At 31.3% G+C, this 19,002-nt stretch overlaps 1 protein-coding gene across 1 annotated transcript; it reads right to left on the bottom strand.

Moving 5' to 3' along the window:
* Nucleotides 1-519: 519 nt before the first annotated feature.
* Nucleotides 520-10,054, bottom strand: LOC144843326 (organic cation transporter protein-like). The gene is made up of 10 exons (XM_078700121.1): nucleotides 9,644-10,054; nucleotides 5,937-6,040; nucleotides 5,263-5,417; nucleotides 4,541-4,709; nucleotides 3,969-4,098; nucleotides 3,309-3,394; nucleotides 2,587-2,795; nucleotides 1,631-1,739; nucleotides 1,080-1,313; nucleotides 520-592 (listed from the first exon to the last, which is right to left on the bottom strand). Exons 1-10 carry the CDS (start codon nucleotides 10,052-10,054, stop codon nucleotides 520-522), a joined length of 1,680 nt encoding a protein of 559 aa, XP_078556247.1.
* Between the last annotated feature and the right edge of the window lie 8,948 nt (nucleotides 10,055-19,002).

Raw genomic sequence — 19,002 nt, 5'->3', positions numbered from 1 at the left:
CATACATTAAAATAAAACATACGGTATGTACATCAATAACCATTATACAGTGTATTATTAAATCATTAACAAGGCAATAATTGGCTAATTTGATTATATTTTCCAATACTATAATTATGCGTACATTTTTATAAATTTGAAATTTAATTTTCTAAAAAGGCGAATTGCTGCCTATTCTCATGTTATTCCATTAGAATAGGCATCAATTCTCCTTTTTAGAAAATTAAATAACGCTAAAAACAAGTCTAAATTTAAATCATGTGAAATACTTACAAGTTGATGAAATGCGCTTAAATTAAACCTATTATATGGATTTTCATTAATTGAGAAGTACTAGAAGTACTGATACAAATTAACATCTTAATGTTGATTAAAACAGAGCGTTGAATATTTAATAAACCTTATCACCCCAATTGCTGTTATGAGCAAGCCACAGGAGACTGGATTATTTTTGTTTGGGAACTGCTGTTTTTTCACGTTTTTACGGAAGTCAATCATGGTACGTCGGTGTAACCTTTCTCATGATATCAATGTTGTTTGTGGCATAGCTTCTTTTTCTCCTAATTCTGCTGACGATAATTTTGTCACAGATCTGAAAATAAATTATAAAACGTTAATATTATTAATATTAATGGACATTAAAAAGTGTAGAAAATGAAGTGAAAGAAATTTTACAAATACACCCAAGGTACGGCTGGTTAGTTTAAACTAAAATAGCTATTTTACGTTTTAACATGTTTGTTCAGACCATGATATTCAAAAGTTATTGTAGTCCAGTAACATAGGCATACGTTTACACGTCTTCCCTGATCGAAACGAAGCTGTAAACGTAGAAAGAAGATAAACCACACACACAGAGAGACCTACCGAAGCAACATGCTGTTACTTGTTACTACCGCTGACAACAATTGATGCAAATATTAACTTTATAATTACACAAAACAAAAAACTACACATAATAATCATAATTCGTGCCCTGATAGATTAGACATCTTACCGAACCCATTATGTTTCAATGACTGCGGTGTATTTGTACATTCTGAATGCAAATTTTGAAACATTTGCAAACAAACCCTTACATTCTAAGTTGTGTGACTTCATCCATTGTATCTGGTAACTTTCTATTGGCAGTTTCGGGTAAAAGTAAAACAAGTACTCCAGATGAAATGGCTAATACACTGAATGTTAACATTGCAAGTGGTGCCCAATACTTTGACAGGTGGAGGATATATGGTGATAGGATGGCTCCAATCCGACCAGATGTTGAACAAATACCAACAGCAACTGACCTATTGCCAAATGAATAAAGCAGTCTGTTAGTTTGACAAAGATACATTCATATCATATCATTACATCATCATCATTATGGAAAGAAGAACATATCAACATTACAATAAAAAAGAACTAGATTATAACAATGCCAAAATAAAAATGATGGCGAGAATCATTGTTTTCTTCTTTATGAGTTGAATAGGGGAGTAAAAAGATGATGTGCTTCAAGTCTACACCTCATGACGTCGAATATACAATTACAATTATTAGAACAGTTGCTCGTTTAACACAGTTTTTAACTTTTTTTCAATTGAACTAGACTAGATATAAACACTGAATAGAAGAAAATATTTCTAACCGTATATTAGTTGGATAGAGCTCTGCAGTATAGAAAAATATAATACCGAATGCAGCGGTTACTCCAAACTTTCCTACCATCGCTACTGTCAGTCGTCCTATTCCCATTGCTTTTCAACAAAATAAAAAATATATTACAAAGTCAATTATTGGTAAAAACAAAACACAGTGATGCCTTACTATATTTATTCATAAAAAATCTAGTACGAATCACCAATAATTAAGACGAACTTTTAATTCATAGATCTTTTTCATTGGCTACCAGTTCATCGCAGGATTAAGTATGAATTACTCATAACCACATTTAAAGCACTACAGAATATTGCTCAAAATTATTATTTGAGTAGAATCTTGTATCCTATTAACCAGCTCGCTCACTTAGATCATCAGATGATACTATACTGCTTAGAGTTCCATCAGACTTTGGACAGCTGGAGAATGTTATGGAAAAGTTTACCGCGTACAACAAGATCTTCAATGTGGGCACCATTTGAGAAGTTGATTAAGAGAATAGAACGTATACAAAGGAAAGCAACAAGGATAATGATGTTTAGAAAGGTTCCTGGGACACATCTTATTTGTATAGATTGAAAGTACTAGAATTATTATCTTTTGATGACTTGTTTAAATTACATAGACTTAATGTGCTGAAATGTTACTTTCCTCATTCTTATAATAGTGTAGTATATTAAAACTACTGTCTGGGTAAGCTTTTACGTTGGAATTCGAAAGGTAATACTTTCGAAAGCTAATTCTGTATTTGTTTCCTTTCCTAGACTATGGAAGCAAATACCAAATCCTTTAAACAAACAGTTTAATTACCTTAGTATCACTAGTTGTCGTAGACCTTTATGGAATTCATTCTTTAACATAAATGGTTTTATACATGTATGTACTGCAGCTTTAGGCATTATAAATTCTTTTATTATTATCATTATTGGTGTTGTTTTTACTTACGAATAAAAATAGTCAGTAAACAAGCAACGCCACCGAGTAACAATGTTGCTGATAAAGATCGTCTGCGTCCAAAATAGTCCAGAGCTACAATACTCAATGCATAGGCTGGTATCTCGGTAGCACCAGATACAAGAAAAGATATGTAATGATTAACGCCAAAATCAGAAGTACTCAGAGAGAGGCCAAAGTAAGAGATATTAACAGCAATCCTAAAAAAAAACAATATTTAAATATTTAAACAATTATTATTATTATTAAAAATAGTCACGGTATTGATCGTTACCATCGTTTGAAGAAGTTTGAAGAAGGCCTGCAAAATGACAGACTCCAGTAACAGCAGGCAAACAAACTTCTCCAAACAATGGTAGATGCTAAGGTATTAGACAGCTTTAGTTTGCCAATTTCGAGTTTGACAAAGGAAGTTTTCCAATGTCTGTTCTGAAAAAACTATTTAGTTTGCAGAAGTTAGGTCGCCAAAAGCCTCCAGTAACTAGTGTCCAACAGGCACAAAAACATCTTCAAATTGTTAAGTAAATTATGCTAGTGTAGAATATGCTTTAGGGAAGTGGAGACAAACTATTATTTTTCAGAAGTTTCCTGAGGTTCCTTAAGTTTTTGTCACCATGCAGTAAACAAAATGAAAAGTTTGCTTGTGTAGACGTTTAGTGTTTCCTAAAAAAAGCCGTACACATCAGGTAAAACATACTATAAGCATAACTTACCAGCATAACATAACATTAAATGTTCGCTTACAAACTGGCCATGGTCTAAATAAATCAAGAAACGACATGAGTGAAGATGGTTTACCCTGAAAATATAAAAGTTCAGCAAGTGAATAGAAGAAATGTTATAACTTAAAAATAATTACATCCTAGTCAAATATCTAAGAAGCTTACCTCAAAATAGAAAGGTGCGTTTTCATTTAAGGAAACATACATTTCTTTTGCTGTTGATAACTTAATGAAATACCCTTGTTTCGTGTGTAGGTGTATACATTTTTATTATCTTCATATTTTTATCATTTGTCTATCAAGGAATACCAGAACCAAGAAATAAGATAAATGTGCCCATGTTGACTTTTAAAAAGATACGGGATAAGATACATATACATCTTCACCGTTTATAAATTAATTCCAGTATTCAACTCTGGTGGTTTGTAATTTCTCTATGCCTCTTTAAATCCGTTCGTTGTTGAAACCTCTGTATATATTGTAATTGTTTTACCTTCAGGAAAAACCAATAAAAAACATTTTGTATCTTGTATGTGAATGAATATTATTATTACTGGAAATTTTCAATATTATAAACAATCATTGTTTTAAAATTAAGAAATATTCGATAACGTTTCATATACCTGATTATGTAATAACTATTATACGTACCATGTGTTCAGAAAAGTGAAAATCTGTTGGCAAATTAACGTTGTTTACAGTTGCTGCCTTCTCAGTTATCTTCTTTGCTTCATCATATCTTTTTTGAGAAATCAGCCACCGTGCTGATTCTGGGAAAAATCTTGAAAAAGAGAGATTATTTGTATTTAAAGAGAGTAATTTCGGTCAAGAATTTAAGCGAATGCATTAATTATTGTTTTGTTAAAAAAACTAAAATAATTTTCTATTAGGACTATAATGTTAAAACATTATAGAAAATTATTTTAGTTTAACAAAACAATGATGTATTTGTTAATGTATCGTATTTGATAGCTTTTACATTTTCATACAGGTTTTACCATTACACTGGTCACACTGTTTATCGTTTATTCCAAATAAATGAATGAAAACAAAAATGTTAATCACTTAAATTTACTTTCGCTCTTTGTGTTGTATTCTTTATAATAATTACAAAAGGAAAGGCAAAACTCCTGTTATGGACTTTAATATTTGACAATAAAACAATAAAATAAAATAAGCAAAAAGTCTTACGGTATTTATACAGTGTTGGAACTTTCTCTTACGGTATATAAAGAAAATATAATAGCCCAGGTACACTAGCCACAAGCTGTAAAGTTCGCCATTCACGGATAAAGTATGCAAGTCCTGCCATGATTATTAGACCAAATGCAAAGAAGAACTCGATAACAAGTCCAGCATATGTTCGTTTGGAAACACCGACAGTCTCAGTACCTAAAGAGATTCAATATGAACAAAAATAAATACCATAATAGTGTATCATTACAGGTTAAGGCCAATTTATACAGACGATCCGAGCGGATAATGGTAGGTGGAAAACTGTACCACGTAGAATTTGTATCTATCATGAGCGGGTTTCCACTCAATCGCTCCTTGTTTTGTAAATGTCATACGAAATAACATAGATTCTATATATGCTAATTTTGTTTTCCGCTTACCGTTAACGTTCGTTCTTGTAAATTGGCATTTAGTATACTAACATTACAGTTTTAAAGGTTTGCTCCGGCAATAAAGTAACTATTGTTTATATATATATATATATATATACTAAAGCATAATGTATGTAGGCATATATACGGCCTATCCACGTTGAAACACCGGTTCTCGTCAGGTCACCGAAGTTAAACAACGGTTAGAGCTTTGATAAGAATCTGGGAATATCGGTTGCTTTATATGTATATATGGAGCTGGGTTCAATTAGAAACATCTAGAAACCGCCCTTGAGCATAATGCATTATAACTCAAATTATAGATTAAAATACCCTACCTATAACAAAGGCAGTGATGAAAACAGCAATGTTTGCTGCCGCCGTGATGAATCGCAACGCCGTGTAAGCGGCAAACGATTTCACAAAGGAAGTTAATATTCCAGAGCCACACTGTAAGCCTACAGCTAAAAACAAAACAGGTTTCCTACCAAACCTATGAAGAAAATTAAAACAAAAATGCATATTTGTATCATGTAATAAATCATAATCCCAAATACAGTGTCATTGAAAGAATTATTTATTGGTAAGTCGATATGTGAAAAGGGATGTCTGTAATTTGTTTATGTCAAAGATATTTGAGGTTTTTAAGTCACGGAAGAGTGGTTTAGTATATGAAAGATAATTTGAGTCGGTACATATGCGAACTGTGATTTTGATTATAGAGCAATTCAATGGAAATTATGTGTACGGTTACAACATTCGCTGTTTAGCTCATAGCACCAACAAGGATGTTTCATTTGATATAACAACACAAAACAATAAATAATTGGAATGTTCTATTAATTAAGCGTTTAGTTGCAAATACATTTGACATATGAATTTCGCAATGATAATATATAAGTAAGACCATTCATCAAAATCTACTAACTACATATACCCCTACATTTAAAACTACAGACAGACCAATACGTCGCCGGTCGTCTGTTCAGTTAGGAAATGCCAAAATACTTACTTGTCCGCTAAAGCTCCAAAAACAAGTGAACCAACTAGTGTTCCAACAAAAAAAATTGACTGTGAAAGCGATGGCTTTGCGACCTTTTCACAGACAAGTTCAAACTGAAATTATAAAACAGGAACTGGTAAAATCAAGATAATGGTTTACAAATGATAAATTAAAAGAAAATGTTACAAGTTATACGTGTCACGGAAAAATGTCAGGGTAATTTACAAAAAAAAAAAGCCACGGCAAATACATTCCACCGTAATATCGACGTCGTTAAACACTGTTTGGTAATAATATAATAACGTTCTTATTTATACATTTTCATTACAAAATGTGATACTTTAAATGATTTAATAAACATGCAGTAAGCTGTACAGCATATACAAATAAAATAAATGATCCTTGTTTATTATCTCTTTCTTGTAACTATCTTTCAACATTCGTATTTTATTTATTCAAACATTCTGAATAAGGCATTAGTATTCTAATTATTTTGTGCCGATCGTCGTCTTTCCTATCCACAACAAAAAGTAATTCTTTGTTAAAGTGCACAACAACATCTAGTCAACGTCCAGATTCAGGATGAACCAACTTCTCAGGCGAACCGAGATTCGCCGAATTTCTTATGGACTAGTAATTCTACAATTGTGCATGGTATTCGTTTAGTTAACTTTGATTTGTGTGACTCGTTATAATCGTATCACATGCATCATTTGCCAGGATACCTCTTTGTTTGCTCTTTACGATTATATATTATAATGTGCAGTAGGTTATACTTTGAGATTTTATTCAGTGTCTTCATGAGCTCTAACAATGTCACCTACCAACGTAATAACAAACAAAGGGGGAAAATATGATCACCACAATCATTAGGACGTCATTAGTAGAGCGACACTCATTGAATATACTTTCGATCGTGGTTTGTACGGTGGCCTGTAAGCGTCACGGCAACTTTAAAAAAATATACGGCAATTTACAAAAAAGCCACGGCAATTTAAAAAAACACGGCAATTGAACAAAAATACCACGGCAACTTAAAAATGGTATTTTTGTTCAATTGCCGTGTTTTTTTTAATTGCCGTGGCTTTTTTGTAAAAAGCCGTAATATTTAAAAAAAGTTGCCGTGACACTTACAGGCCACCGTATATTTGATAACCCTGACCCACTTAGTTAGGTTTTCGGTAAACCTAAACTAAATTTGATGTACTATCTAACTACTGTTTAAAGATTACCTAATACAGCATAAAAAGATACGTTCGGGTATTTTTTTCAGAGTGTCATTTGAATTTAAAACGAAATGTTTGGAGTTGTGATAATTAGTTCACTGGATGGCCTCGGCATTTATACTCACAAAGCATTCATTTTTTTTGTCTTGTGTGGGGTCGTCCCACTTTTATTATAATTCTCTGTTTTATTTGTATATATATTCTATATAAAAATAAAGGTACATTTGTAACAATTAAATTTGTATGAATATTTCTCTTTCTATTGTATATTATTAAGATTGTTACAGTGTTAAAAGTAGTTAAAAAGTAGGCATATTTACATAAAAGGTGATTGATTTCAATATAAAACCATATGTTTTCATTTACAATTTTAAAGAAGATGTTAATTAAATATACAGATAAAACATGGTAATAAAAGTCTATGAACTGTCATTAAAATCGTACTTATAAAATCTTGTTCATGTTCGGGTAGAGAGGCTATAAACTCAGAGGAGGAATATAAAATATCCTCCCTTTTCACCAAGACAAACAAGATGAGATGAAAAAAGAGAAATGCAAAAGTTTGAAAACTAGATAATAAGGATGATAGCATGGAATGACATATTTAAATGAAAACCGTAAGGTTAGAGTCCATACACGGTGCAAGTCTAAGATGCCATTTTGGCTCTGTGTGTATGTGAGACGCTTCATACCGATGTCATCTTATTATAATACTACTACTTCACAAAGCATTCATAAGGAAGTGAAATGTCTTGTAAGTAACGCGGTATGCGCCAAGTTTATGACTATTATTCGATATTTTAACAAATATATTGACACATTATTGACATTTTCTTGGCCTAATTTTAATTCCTATAAATGTCATACCATTTGGCCTACTATCATAAAAATTAGAGCCATGGACTCATTCATTTTAATAAACATTTCATGAAAGATGTTATTGTATATAACTGACAATAATAACGTTGCAATTTATACTTATCCCATACTACAAAGTGTAACACGGAAAGCACCTCACTCAATCGTGCATGATAAAGTGACCATCAAATCATTTCTTTTTTTAAATGGTTAATACAGTTGAACCTCCGTGAGCGTGAGTGGAAATTCTGTCCCAGCAATCTGTTCCCAACCACATAATGCAGTCATTTGATCAACCAATCAGAAAAGTTTCTACCACCGTTTGCCATTTAGCTCACATCAACGCGTACAATATCTCTTAAAATTCTCTCATATAATAATGTCGACATTTAACCCTCACTGGAATATTTTTCTAAAAAAAACCCCTAATTCTGTGATAATTTTGTCGTTAACGGATGGGTTTGTATACTAGATAATGTGCTCTAACCATTGTACGGGAGGTATCTCCCTGGTTCGACACGGTGTCCCTAGGAACCTGTATTACAAAAAGAAACAAACGCGTAACTAGAATTCTTATAGGGGTTCGTATTTGAGAAACAGTTGATTCGTTATTAGCAACAAATTACGATTTCGATTAATTGTATTAAAATATATAAAACAGCATAATTTGAAATACACTAAGACCGGGTTGGGCGACGATTTTTAACAGAAGACACGTATAGCGCGACTGAGCCATTTGTAGAATTGGACCTTTAGTTGACCGGAAATTAAATAAAAATTTGTCAAAGTTCCAGCTTGGAATTAATTAATTATATAAAATATAAGATAATTGTTCGAAGCTCAATACACTGGTTCGAGCCAATGCGATTCCAGTGGTTAGTGGTGGTGAGATGATTTCTATCACCTTATCCCACTAGTGCTGAAGCAAGATAGTTTTGAGACTTTTACCAACATTACGATATCATAGCATATAATAACATGCATTCTTTTCTCTTTCTAACAAAACTTCCAAGACTTTATGTGTAACTCCCTTCATACCGCCCAAATCAATATTATGCCAAACAGACCAAATGAAAGCTCTCTGAGGCGTATTACAGCGAATAATGTTCTTTCAGTAAAAAAAAACGCTTGTGTTGCGGGCTTGCACACATAGTTGTTTAATAGTTCTCCATCTATTTATAAGCATTCCTATACAGTAATTATTGAGAAAGAACCATTCCTTAAATTGTGAAACACCTAAATGTCCGTATTGACTTGACAAGATCTAAATTTTTATTTATATATATATATATTATATTTTGCTTAATTTAACATATCAGTTATTTTCTATTTGTCAAATTTTCTTATTTGGATTTTTAGTCTTATGTAATTAATTTTATTTTTTTGGTTTTTCTTTTACCTTTCTGTTCTTGTTGTATGTATATTGCATCTGTTCTGAGGGTCCCAAATGATCAGCAAATGCTGGATGGATCACCCGCATTAAATATGGTTAAAATAAAATAAATAAAAAATAAATAAATAAATAAACAATGAACACAAAATGAGGCATCGTTTATGATGTCACGCCACTAATATTAACACAAGTTTAGGGCTATTTTAGATGCTTACGTAACTACCTATATTTGACTTTACCTCTTGGATGATAGTTGACTTGTACTGAGAGGTATCGTATTCCCATCCATTTGTACACAATGTAATGTCAAGTTCTCGAGATACGTTGTTTGTAAAAAGTGATTCCGTGATGTCTTCGCTCGTATACATCCAGCATTGTGCTTCGTTTGGTATTGTATTTACATCATCTTTAGGTCTTGCTAAGTTTTGTTTTATTTTGATACATGCTTCCCTTTCGACTGAATCACTGTTTGTACAATTAAAGTTTTGTAACTCCGGTACGACACACCAGTGATCTGTTTTAGCGGAGATAAACACATGCGATAGGCTATGTATTGCAACAGGAATGACGATTAAGCAAACCATGGCATACTGTCGCTTCTGATATCGACCGAAGTCGCCAAGAAGTTTTAGAACATCGTCAAAATCCATATTGTAAAACGAAGTTGATATCAATGTGACTATATAAAATGAATAAAACTCTGGAGTAGGAGAGGACTGCACTGCACTGCCAATTGGAAGCCATCATCCTTTTATAAGTTAGACCAGCTAATAAAACTTTATGCTGTGTACGATTAGTCCACTATTGTTGCGTGTTTACATTGTACGGTTAGGTGATTCGCTAGACTTGATCCACAAGTTTGTAGTAGTTATTGTTTGTTTATTAATATTTCCAGTGAGTGGGCGTTCCAGTCTGTGAATTATACGTATAAGGAAGACGTCATGTGTTATTCTTTTTACCAAGTTTAAGCCAAATCGCTGTATAGAACCTATAAATGCGGTGATGGAAATATGACTATTATCCTCTATTCTAAAATTAAGTTTGCAATATGATGATTTTTCGGAACAACTAATCGGAAAAAATTGTACATCTATAATTTTCATTGTCACCTTTTGGCATCCGAGGAGCTGTAATCGCACGAATTATTAGTTTAAATTACATGTCGTGTTTCGTTTTAGTTCATAAAAAATGGCCTCGTTAAGTATGTTTTGTACGCCGTGCATAAATACGAGCGCGACGCTACCAAGACGGACAATGAAATGATAATTTGAAATGCTCAAAATGGCCGGCAACGTTTTAGGACATTTATTGTGTGCATTTTAAATGGTAAAGCTCTGTAGAAAGTTGACCATTTTGATATTATAAACTAGTGCTGTATTGAAAATTTCATAAAATCGCGCGTAGTTCAGACTAAACGCGACCGTATTATAAAATAAAAATCTGTTGCAGAAATGAATACAGTATAGACCTATTACCTACAGTATCCATATTTATCTGCTGGTGGTTAAGTAAAAGATTACTGTTCATTCGTATGTTAAGTTATAATATAAATTTATAGATCGTAAAATAAAAGAAATGTTTGTGCCGGTACTTTATTTTGACAACTTATATTATTAGAAGGATCAATAGACGAATATAGGCTATATTCAATGACGTAACACAAAGGGAAAAAATGATGTGATAAAGTGTTTTATTTGATATTATCCTATAATAATATAGCTATTATAAAAACATTTGTGTACGGTTAATACTATAAATATCTATACAAAATATTACAAGCTTTTTTTTCAAGGCACTTACGGATTACATTTAACTAATTTAATGTTTCAAACATTATATACATACACTACATTCATAAGGTTCTAAGACAGCACTCACCGCGCGCACTACTTCATCTGTTGGACATTGCGAAACATCGCAGTGTCCTACGCTGTCGATTTTAAAGACGAGAAGACGATACAACGCCTTAATATACTACACAGGCCATACTACTAATAAAGCAGCATTCATAATTCTAAAATATAACGTTACGTAAAGGTTGTACTAAAGTCAATTGATTTAATAAAAAGTATATGGCAAAATACACGTACAGTTAATATCAACACTCATAATAAGTAAACGCGATCTATATTATACCTGGTATATATAGTACAACATTAAGATCAGATACAATTATTTACAAAAATAAATAAAAATAAAATTGTGTAAACTAAGTTATAGGCCTAAATATACAGTATTACAAGATTATATAAAAAATGCTGTTGGAAAATCAGATAAATTTTTTTTTAATGTCACAGAATTGGGTTAGATGTGATTGTGTTTAGTATATTATTTAATAATTACATAAATACACTATTTTATAGTAATTCACAATAAAATAAAAAGCAATATCAACTTTGTTATTGTTGATGTTTTTTTGAAGGGCCGGGAGCTTTGTACTGTAATTTTTAAAGATGAACGAGTCTTACTCTTCGCTGTTCCTAGTCCATAGCCAAGATTTTTAAAAGAAAATATAGCTGTAGGCCTAGTATAGTAGTAGATGAATGAATTTGCCAAATAATTGTCATGAGGCCTATTTACCACTTTCGCTGCTGGTTTCTAACTTGAAAAGGGCACCTTAGGATTAGAATTATTTTGAACCGAACGACCCGACATCCCTGGACGAGCTTGTGCTCTTACATAGGCCTAAAATACAATAAGAATTGGTTTATATTAAATTCAATAAATACTCAATGTTTACACAATTCAAACCCTTGAACTATTACTAACTACCACATTGATATTTAAAAAAATCAATAATGTACCGGTAAACAGTTTTTTTTAAGACGGTTATTTCATCAAAAATGTCTATTTAAAGATTGACATTAAACTTTTTAATTAATTAATTAAATAATCCTAATACAAAATCAATCAATCAAAAAGATTAAATTAATGACGTTTCATATATTATTTTTAAAACATTCTCTGCCAATTTTATATATTTGCCAAGGAAGCAGATAAGAAGAAGATGCAAGATGAAATAAAAGTAGCATTTGAAAAACAATAAATTGTAGAATAAATATACGAGTCCATGGTTAAAAATGGTTGCAATGTCATTAATATATCGATACCAAAATAATAACACGATCATAAATTTCTATTCCTTTGACATTATAATACAGTCTATTTCGAAAAAGAAGCCCATAGTATCTTGAAAAGAAGTCATGTGCTTGACATCGAGATGGCCTTCTTTTCGATGTTTTACGGTATACTATGTATATTATTGTTTGATCTTGAAAGTAGTTCCACGATGGTTCATAAACATTGTTATCTGTTTTTGTTATTACATTTTATATTGAAATTATATAGTAAACGTCTTTTATGTCTTAAATAAGTAATAATATACACATACAATAATAAAGTAATAATAAATACAAACTTAAAACAGTAGTAAGTAGTAATATTACAATATGATTTTACAACCAGTATTGCTTATTAATGTTTATAGTACCCAACAGTATGGAACAGTTTGCCTTTTATATGACCTTTGTACAGTTTTGAAACTAATGTAAATGGAGTCAAATTTACATTGCCGAATGGCCCAAGTAAAAAAAAACAGTAGTAAGTGTATATCGTCAATTTAAGGAAGGATAAATATAAGAGATCTATTCAGAAAATATCTTTTTAAAAAGATTTTTGACGTTTTCAATACTTTAAACATTATAAATATTCTTTTTAGCTTTATATTACTTTTTATGTATTAATTTAACAATTAAACTTTTGAAACATGTATAAATTGGAGAATTATCATCAAATCAGAAAACTAGATATTTAGGATATTTTTATATAAGAGGGAAAATTCCTCCATCTTTGTTATGTACCTGCATAAATATTACAGTGGAAACTGTATTATGGGGACACCTTTGGGACCAGTGTCCCCTTAAAGCCTTGTTCCCAATATGACACAATGCAATGACGTAAGCCACAACGCAAAAGATTATTCGAACATGCGTTGCGGCTTACGTACATGTACTGCATCCTAGTCACGTGGGAACCAAGCTTAATAGAGTTTCCCTTGAACACTGGCTGGGAGTTCTTATTTATACAGTCAGTACTGTGTTTTCAGGTTTACTATAGAGTAACCAATTACAGTACTTTTGGTAAGCTCACTATACTGTTAACATATAAGATATTATTATAATTTAAAAAATATGTGAACAAATAACAACATTTTCACTGACATGTTTTATATAAAATATTTATCTTAAATAAAATAAAGCACTTTTTTTAAAGGCAGAAGACATGGCCACACCACTATACGCTACTCTAATTTATTCTTAAATCCTAATTTTTTTGTCAAATCAACCTCTAATTTTATCACATATTGCAACTTAGCACCAAATTCAGCATGATCTAGTACCATTGAGGTATTAATAGATTGACTAGAGTGCTAACTATGTTACAGCAAAATGATGAGACAGTGCTGGTGCTTTAAAATTATCCGCTGTGTCTTTTCAAAAATATTATTTAGTAATATAAAACAATAACTTACAATATTATGAAGAATACATGAGTCAGAAAATATATATATATATATATTTTTAAATATAAACATACATAAATGTACAGTCCAGTTTTTATAAATTACTTTTATGGTAATGAATATAACAATTTATTGTTAAATATGGAGTTAGCTCTCTAGCCAATGAATTAATACCTCAATTTACACTACAGAAACTTCATTTTCTATCTGATACCTGTTGTGAATTCTGTTTGAAAAAATACTCTGGTTGTTAGTTTCAGGTATCAGACCATTTTGTATAATTATGTGGTATATTTTGTGTTGGCTTACGACATCCGGTATTATTAAATATTATTTCAATGTTTTTCTGGGATCTTTATCTGGATACCAGCTAAACCATAATAAGTAAAACACCCGGGTTTACAAATACCATACAAAACGCCAGTATTGATGCCCCAGTGTGTGTAAATGTTTAGTTTTTCTAGGCTATGTGGACATGAGTAATATGTCTTACTAACAGAGGAGCCATCATTCACAAGGCATGTTTGATAGTGACTTATTACAACTGTATTTCTTTTAATCTATAAAACTTATTTAATTGTCATAAAAGGTGTGGCATTGTCATCACAGTCATCTATGAAAGGTTTACTATTGCAAAACAATTTATATACTTTTCTTGTAGTTGTGTAGCAACTTAACTAGTTACTCTAATAACGAATGTTGTCTGATAATAAGTCATGTTGTTTATGCATGGCTTGCCTTGGTTTGTGTTATTTTAGACCTCTTGGAATGATCTGAACATGCCTTGTGAATCTGGACAAGTCATTTTGATCTGATATCCTACTGTGTGACCTAGTGGAGAGTATCTCATGGTATGTCAACATGCATTGTGGATCTGGACAAGTCAATTTGATCTGATACCAGACTTTGTGACCTAGTGGAGAGCAGCTCATGGTCTGATAATATGCCTTGTGGATCAGGATAAGTCAGTTTGATCTGATGTCAGTTGTGGCCTAGTGGGCATTTCTTTTTCTGATAACAGGCTTGTAGGATCTGTCAGTTACTGTCTGAACTTTGTCATCAATTATTATTCTGATATCGTTTAGTCTAGTATTACAGTGTATTAGTTATCAAATTATTCGGGCCTTGTTGGATGCTTCTGAATGAGGTCTTGTTTGGCAACAGGTATCAACATCTTGCATAAAACCTTCTATTTACCATATGTTGGATTCTTGTAGGTTGTTGTAGAAGATTTAAAAAGGTTTGTGTTATTTTAGACCTCTTGGAATGATCTGAACATGCCTTGTGAATCTGGACAAGTCATTTTGATCTGATATCCTACTGTGTGACCTAGTGGAGAGTATCTCATGGTATGTCAACATGCATTGTGGATCTGGACAAGTCAATTTGATCTGATACCAGACTTTGTGACCTAGTGGAGAGCAGCTCATGGTCTGATAATATGCCTTGTGGATCAGGATAAGTCAGTTTGATCTGATGTCAGTTGTGGCCTAGTGGGCATTTCTTTTTCTGATAACAGGCTTGTAGGATCTGTCAGTTACTGTCTGAACTTTGTCATCAATTATTATTCTGATATCGTTTAGTCTAGTATTACAGTGTATTAGTTATCAAATTATTCGGGCCTTGTTGGATGCTTCTGAATGAGGTCTTGTTTGGCAACAGGTATCAACATCTTGCATAAAACCTTCTATTTACCATATGTTGGATTCTTGTAGGTTGTTGTAGAAGATTTAAAAAGGGGATTTATATTCTGAAAGAAAGGCAAGTATGTCTAGGTAATATTTTCATTAACATATAATTAAATTTCAATTAGTATTTTCAATGCTAATGTTCCAATGCAATGCATGTTAATCACAAAAATTGACATAAATATATACTTATACTTTTAATTCAAGGTATTTACTAGTACTGTTAGATTTAACATTTTCAATTACAATACTACGATACATCATAATCATACTAGAAATAGATATAGAGATAGATAGAGAGTTCAAATGCAAATAGAAATGTTTAAAATAAATAATGTTTTCTTAAAACGTCAGCTACAGTGAACTTGGATGCTATGTAGTGGTGACTCTACATAAAAATGGTCTGGTTTTTAAAGGGAAACCATAAATAATAAATAAATAAACATTATTAACTACAAGATAAAAAAAATAATCATTCCTTACTGCATCTGTTCGTGCATTTTCTAACTCTTTCAAAAATTTAGCATATTCTCGTTTGTCATATATATATGTAGCTATCTTCCAGGCCAGCAGAAGGGCTAGACCAACTAGTAATATACCAATAATGATGCCAATAGCCAGCCATAAAGCATCTATTCCTTCTGGGCACGCTGAAAATAAAGTAAACATTCATATAAATTATTAACATGAAGTGTTGCACATGTTGAATCAAGACAAGCTGTGTTTGCTGCACTTGACTAACATTTATTTTTCTGAAAATATTTCCTGAAAAAAGCCATTACAATCTTTTTTTTTCACTCTACTTCTATCATGCATTTCACATACTTTGTACCAACTTCTAGTATAATAATGAAGGGCATGTCTCAAATTGAAAAATAAAAGATGTTTAATATACAAAGAATACAGGTTACTTGTACTCTTTCATAATTGTTTGTGAAAAAAGTTCAGTATGCCTGCTGATGTCCATCAAATTGTCCCTGTCAAATGAGGGGATGTATACTGTATATATGAAGGTGTGTGTGTGTGTGTGAAGTGCACAGAGATCTCAATATATAGCTCTATGTCTACACTATCAAAATAGTTTGACAAAAAAGTGTAATGTACCCATTACGGTAGTTTTCATCACCATATATGGGCACATAACATGTTTTTGTCACATAAAGTTTGATAGTGTAGACAGAGCTTTAGACAATGTATTGGGTTTCATTTTGCTGGGGTTTTCTTTTTACATTACTTACATGTTATTTTCTGTACCAGAATCACCTCCATTGTTCCATTCATAACAAAGTTAAAAGAGAAGAGACAACCAAGTTCATCTTTGTATGTACAAGGATCAGTTCCATTTACTGTGAAAAAAAACCCACCAATTTGGCATAAATAAATTCATAACCTCCATACTATTATTTTATTTTTATACACTTTTATAATTTTAACTGTAGTGAACTACTTTCTATCTATAAAGATACCAGATATTTCAATAAAAGGTTAAGACAATTGTAGAGTACAATGATGATGCGTTTCATTAAAGATGTATTGTCCCCCAAAACATGAAAAAATAAAGATTAATAAAATCAGATTTTGAATAGGCAATTTCACAGTTTTAATAAAGTTATTCACTTCTGTAGAAAAAAAATCATCAAAAATAATTATTTCACTTATAAAAAGACAAAAGAAATGGTTAATTTCAACCAAAAACCACTGTCTTCCAGACAATTTAGGTATACTTTGCTTTAAATTACATTTTTTTGGTGGAAAATGTTTTTTTTTTTTGGTTCAAGTTTTTGGTCATAGTGAATAACTATTATGTGACCAATGGCATATTCAACAACAAAAATTTAAAAAATTGTTTTTTAGGGGGACAATACATCTTTAAACAAACATAAAGTAATGGTTATGTTCCATATAAAATAAAGTTAAGTGGCAATATTCAAAAAATGTTTTTTTAACCAAAAGGTGTGGTTCCCATATATATTTTATTTCAACAATATTTAACAAGGATAGTACATCCAGACAAAGCTGATCATAATAGGGACCCTTAGTACAATATAATTTGACAAGACAAGTAACATAAAAATACAACACTTAAAAATAACATTTATAAATAAATAAAATAATTTAAAAAATAATTAAAATCAGAAAAAAATGATTTAAAAAACAGAAATCGCTACAAACGCTAGTGAGTTGACCAATTATAACTGACAGTTCGGATAATCCATTGCGTTGACAATATTATGTACACCATACGTTTTTAAGGACACTTTGCTTCAAATAGTTATTTTTTATGATGTTAATGTAATCTACATATGTTTCATTGATTGTACCAGCAATATTAGTATTATCATTTCTAAATTGAATTCAATTGCCATCAGATTATTTTATTAACATCAATAAAATATGTTTAATATATACCATATTTTTTAACCCAATATGTTGTCAGAACAACAGCCAATCAGAAAGCAGAAAATATTGTGTTTTTTGTCGGAACACATATATTTAGTGGCTCATACAAAGTTTTGATTTGTACTGTACAATATGCGGTTTTCGTACCAATATCAAAGTGAATTCCTTGTTTTTATACCAATATCAAAGTGAATTCCTTGTTTTTATACCAATATCAAAGTGAATTCCTTGTTTTTATACCAATATCAAAGTGAATTCCTTGTTTTTATACCAATATCAAAGTGAATTCCTTGTTTTCGTACCAATATCAAAGTGAATTCCTTGTTTTTATACCAATATCAGAGTGAATTCCTTGGTTTCCATACCAACATCAGAGTGATTCCTAAACATTTATTACAAAATCATGGCTAACCCTTGTATTACATAATGTAAAACATAATTACCCTTGTAAAACATAATGGTATGGTAATCTACGATGGTGTCATCCAACTTTTAAAATGGCTAAATACCATGTAAAATGTGTGTTTTATCACTATTATTTTAAGGTAAATGATTCCTAGAAATTTATTACAAAGCCATGGCTAACCCTTGTATTATATTCTTAAAAATTGTGCAATAATTCCAAATAATTATTTAAAACCAGAATTCTATTGTTACTATTATTACTGGAATCTGTGTGGCATTTTACCAAAATACTTATCTAAAACCAGAAATTTATATATTTATTAGTAAGTTTTATATTTTACTGGAATCTCTGGCATTCTCCAATTCATTACACACCTACCTAGCACAAAATATAAAGCATCCACCTGTAAAACTATGTGGAGATACAAGGTTTTTATAGAAAGCAATGCATACTTTTCTTCATAGGGGATTTATTTCAACAGAGCAGTACTTTTTTTAAAACGATTTATATTTTGAAAGTAAATAAAATGTTTTGGCAAACAATGTTTCAGTCATTACTGCCAAAAGTCATGGGTTTATGTCC

Source organism: Antedon bifida, chromosome 5, assembly GCF_963402885.1.
Source record: "Antedon bifida chromosome 5, ecAntBifi1.1, whole genome shotgun sequence".
Lineage (NCBI taxonomy): Eukaryota > Metazoa > Echinodermata > Crinoidea > Comatulida > Antedonidae > Antedon > Antedon bifida.
Note: the sequence above shows the minus strand (reverse complement) of the source record. Positions and strands in the feature narration are given on the sequence as shown.

What these genes read in the sequence shown, in the direction of transcription:
- LOC144843326 (XM_078700121.1), bottom strand. Translation starts at nt 10,054, where the DNA reads ATGGATTTTGACGATGTTCTAAAACTTCTTGGCGACTTCGGTCGATAT. An exon ending in TTTACTGACTATTTTTATTC is followed by an intron (nt 1,740 to 2,586) that starts GTAAGTAAAAAC and finishes TTTGTTGAAAAG; the next exon opens with CAATGGGAATAGGACGACTG. An exon ending in CTCTATCCAACTAATATACG is followed by an intron (nt 1,314 to 1,630) that starts GTTAGAAATATT and finishes TCAAACTAACAG; the next exon opens with ACTGCTTTATTCATTTGGCA.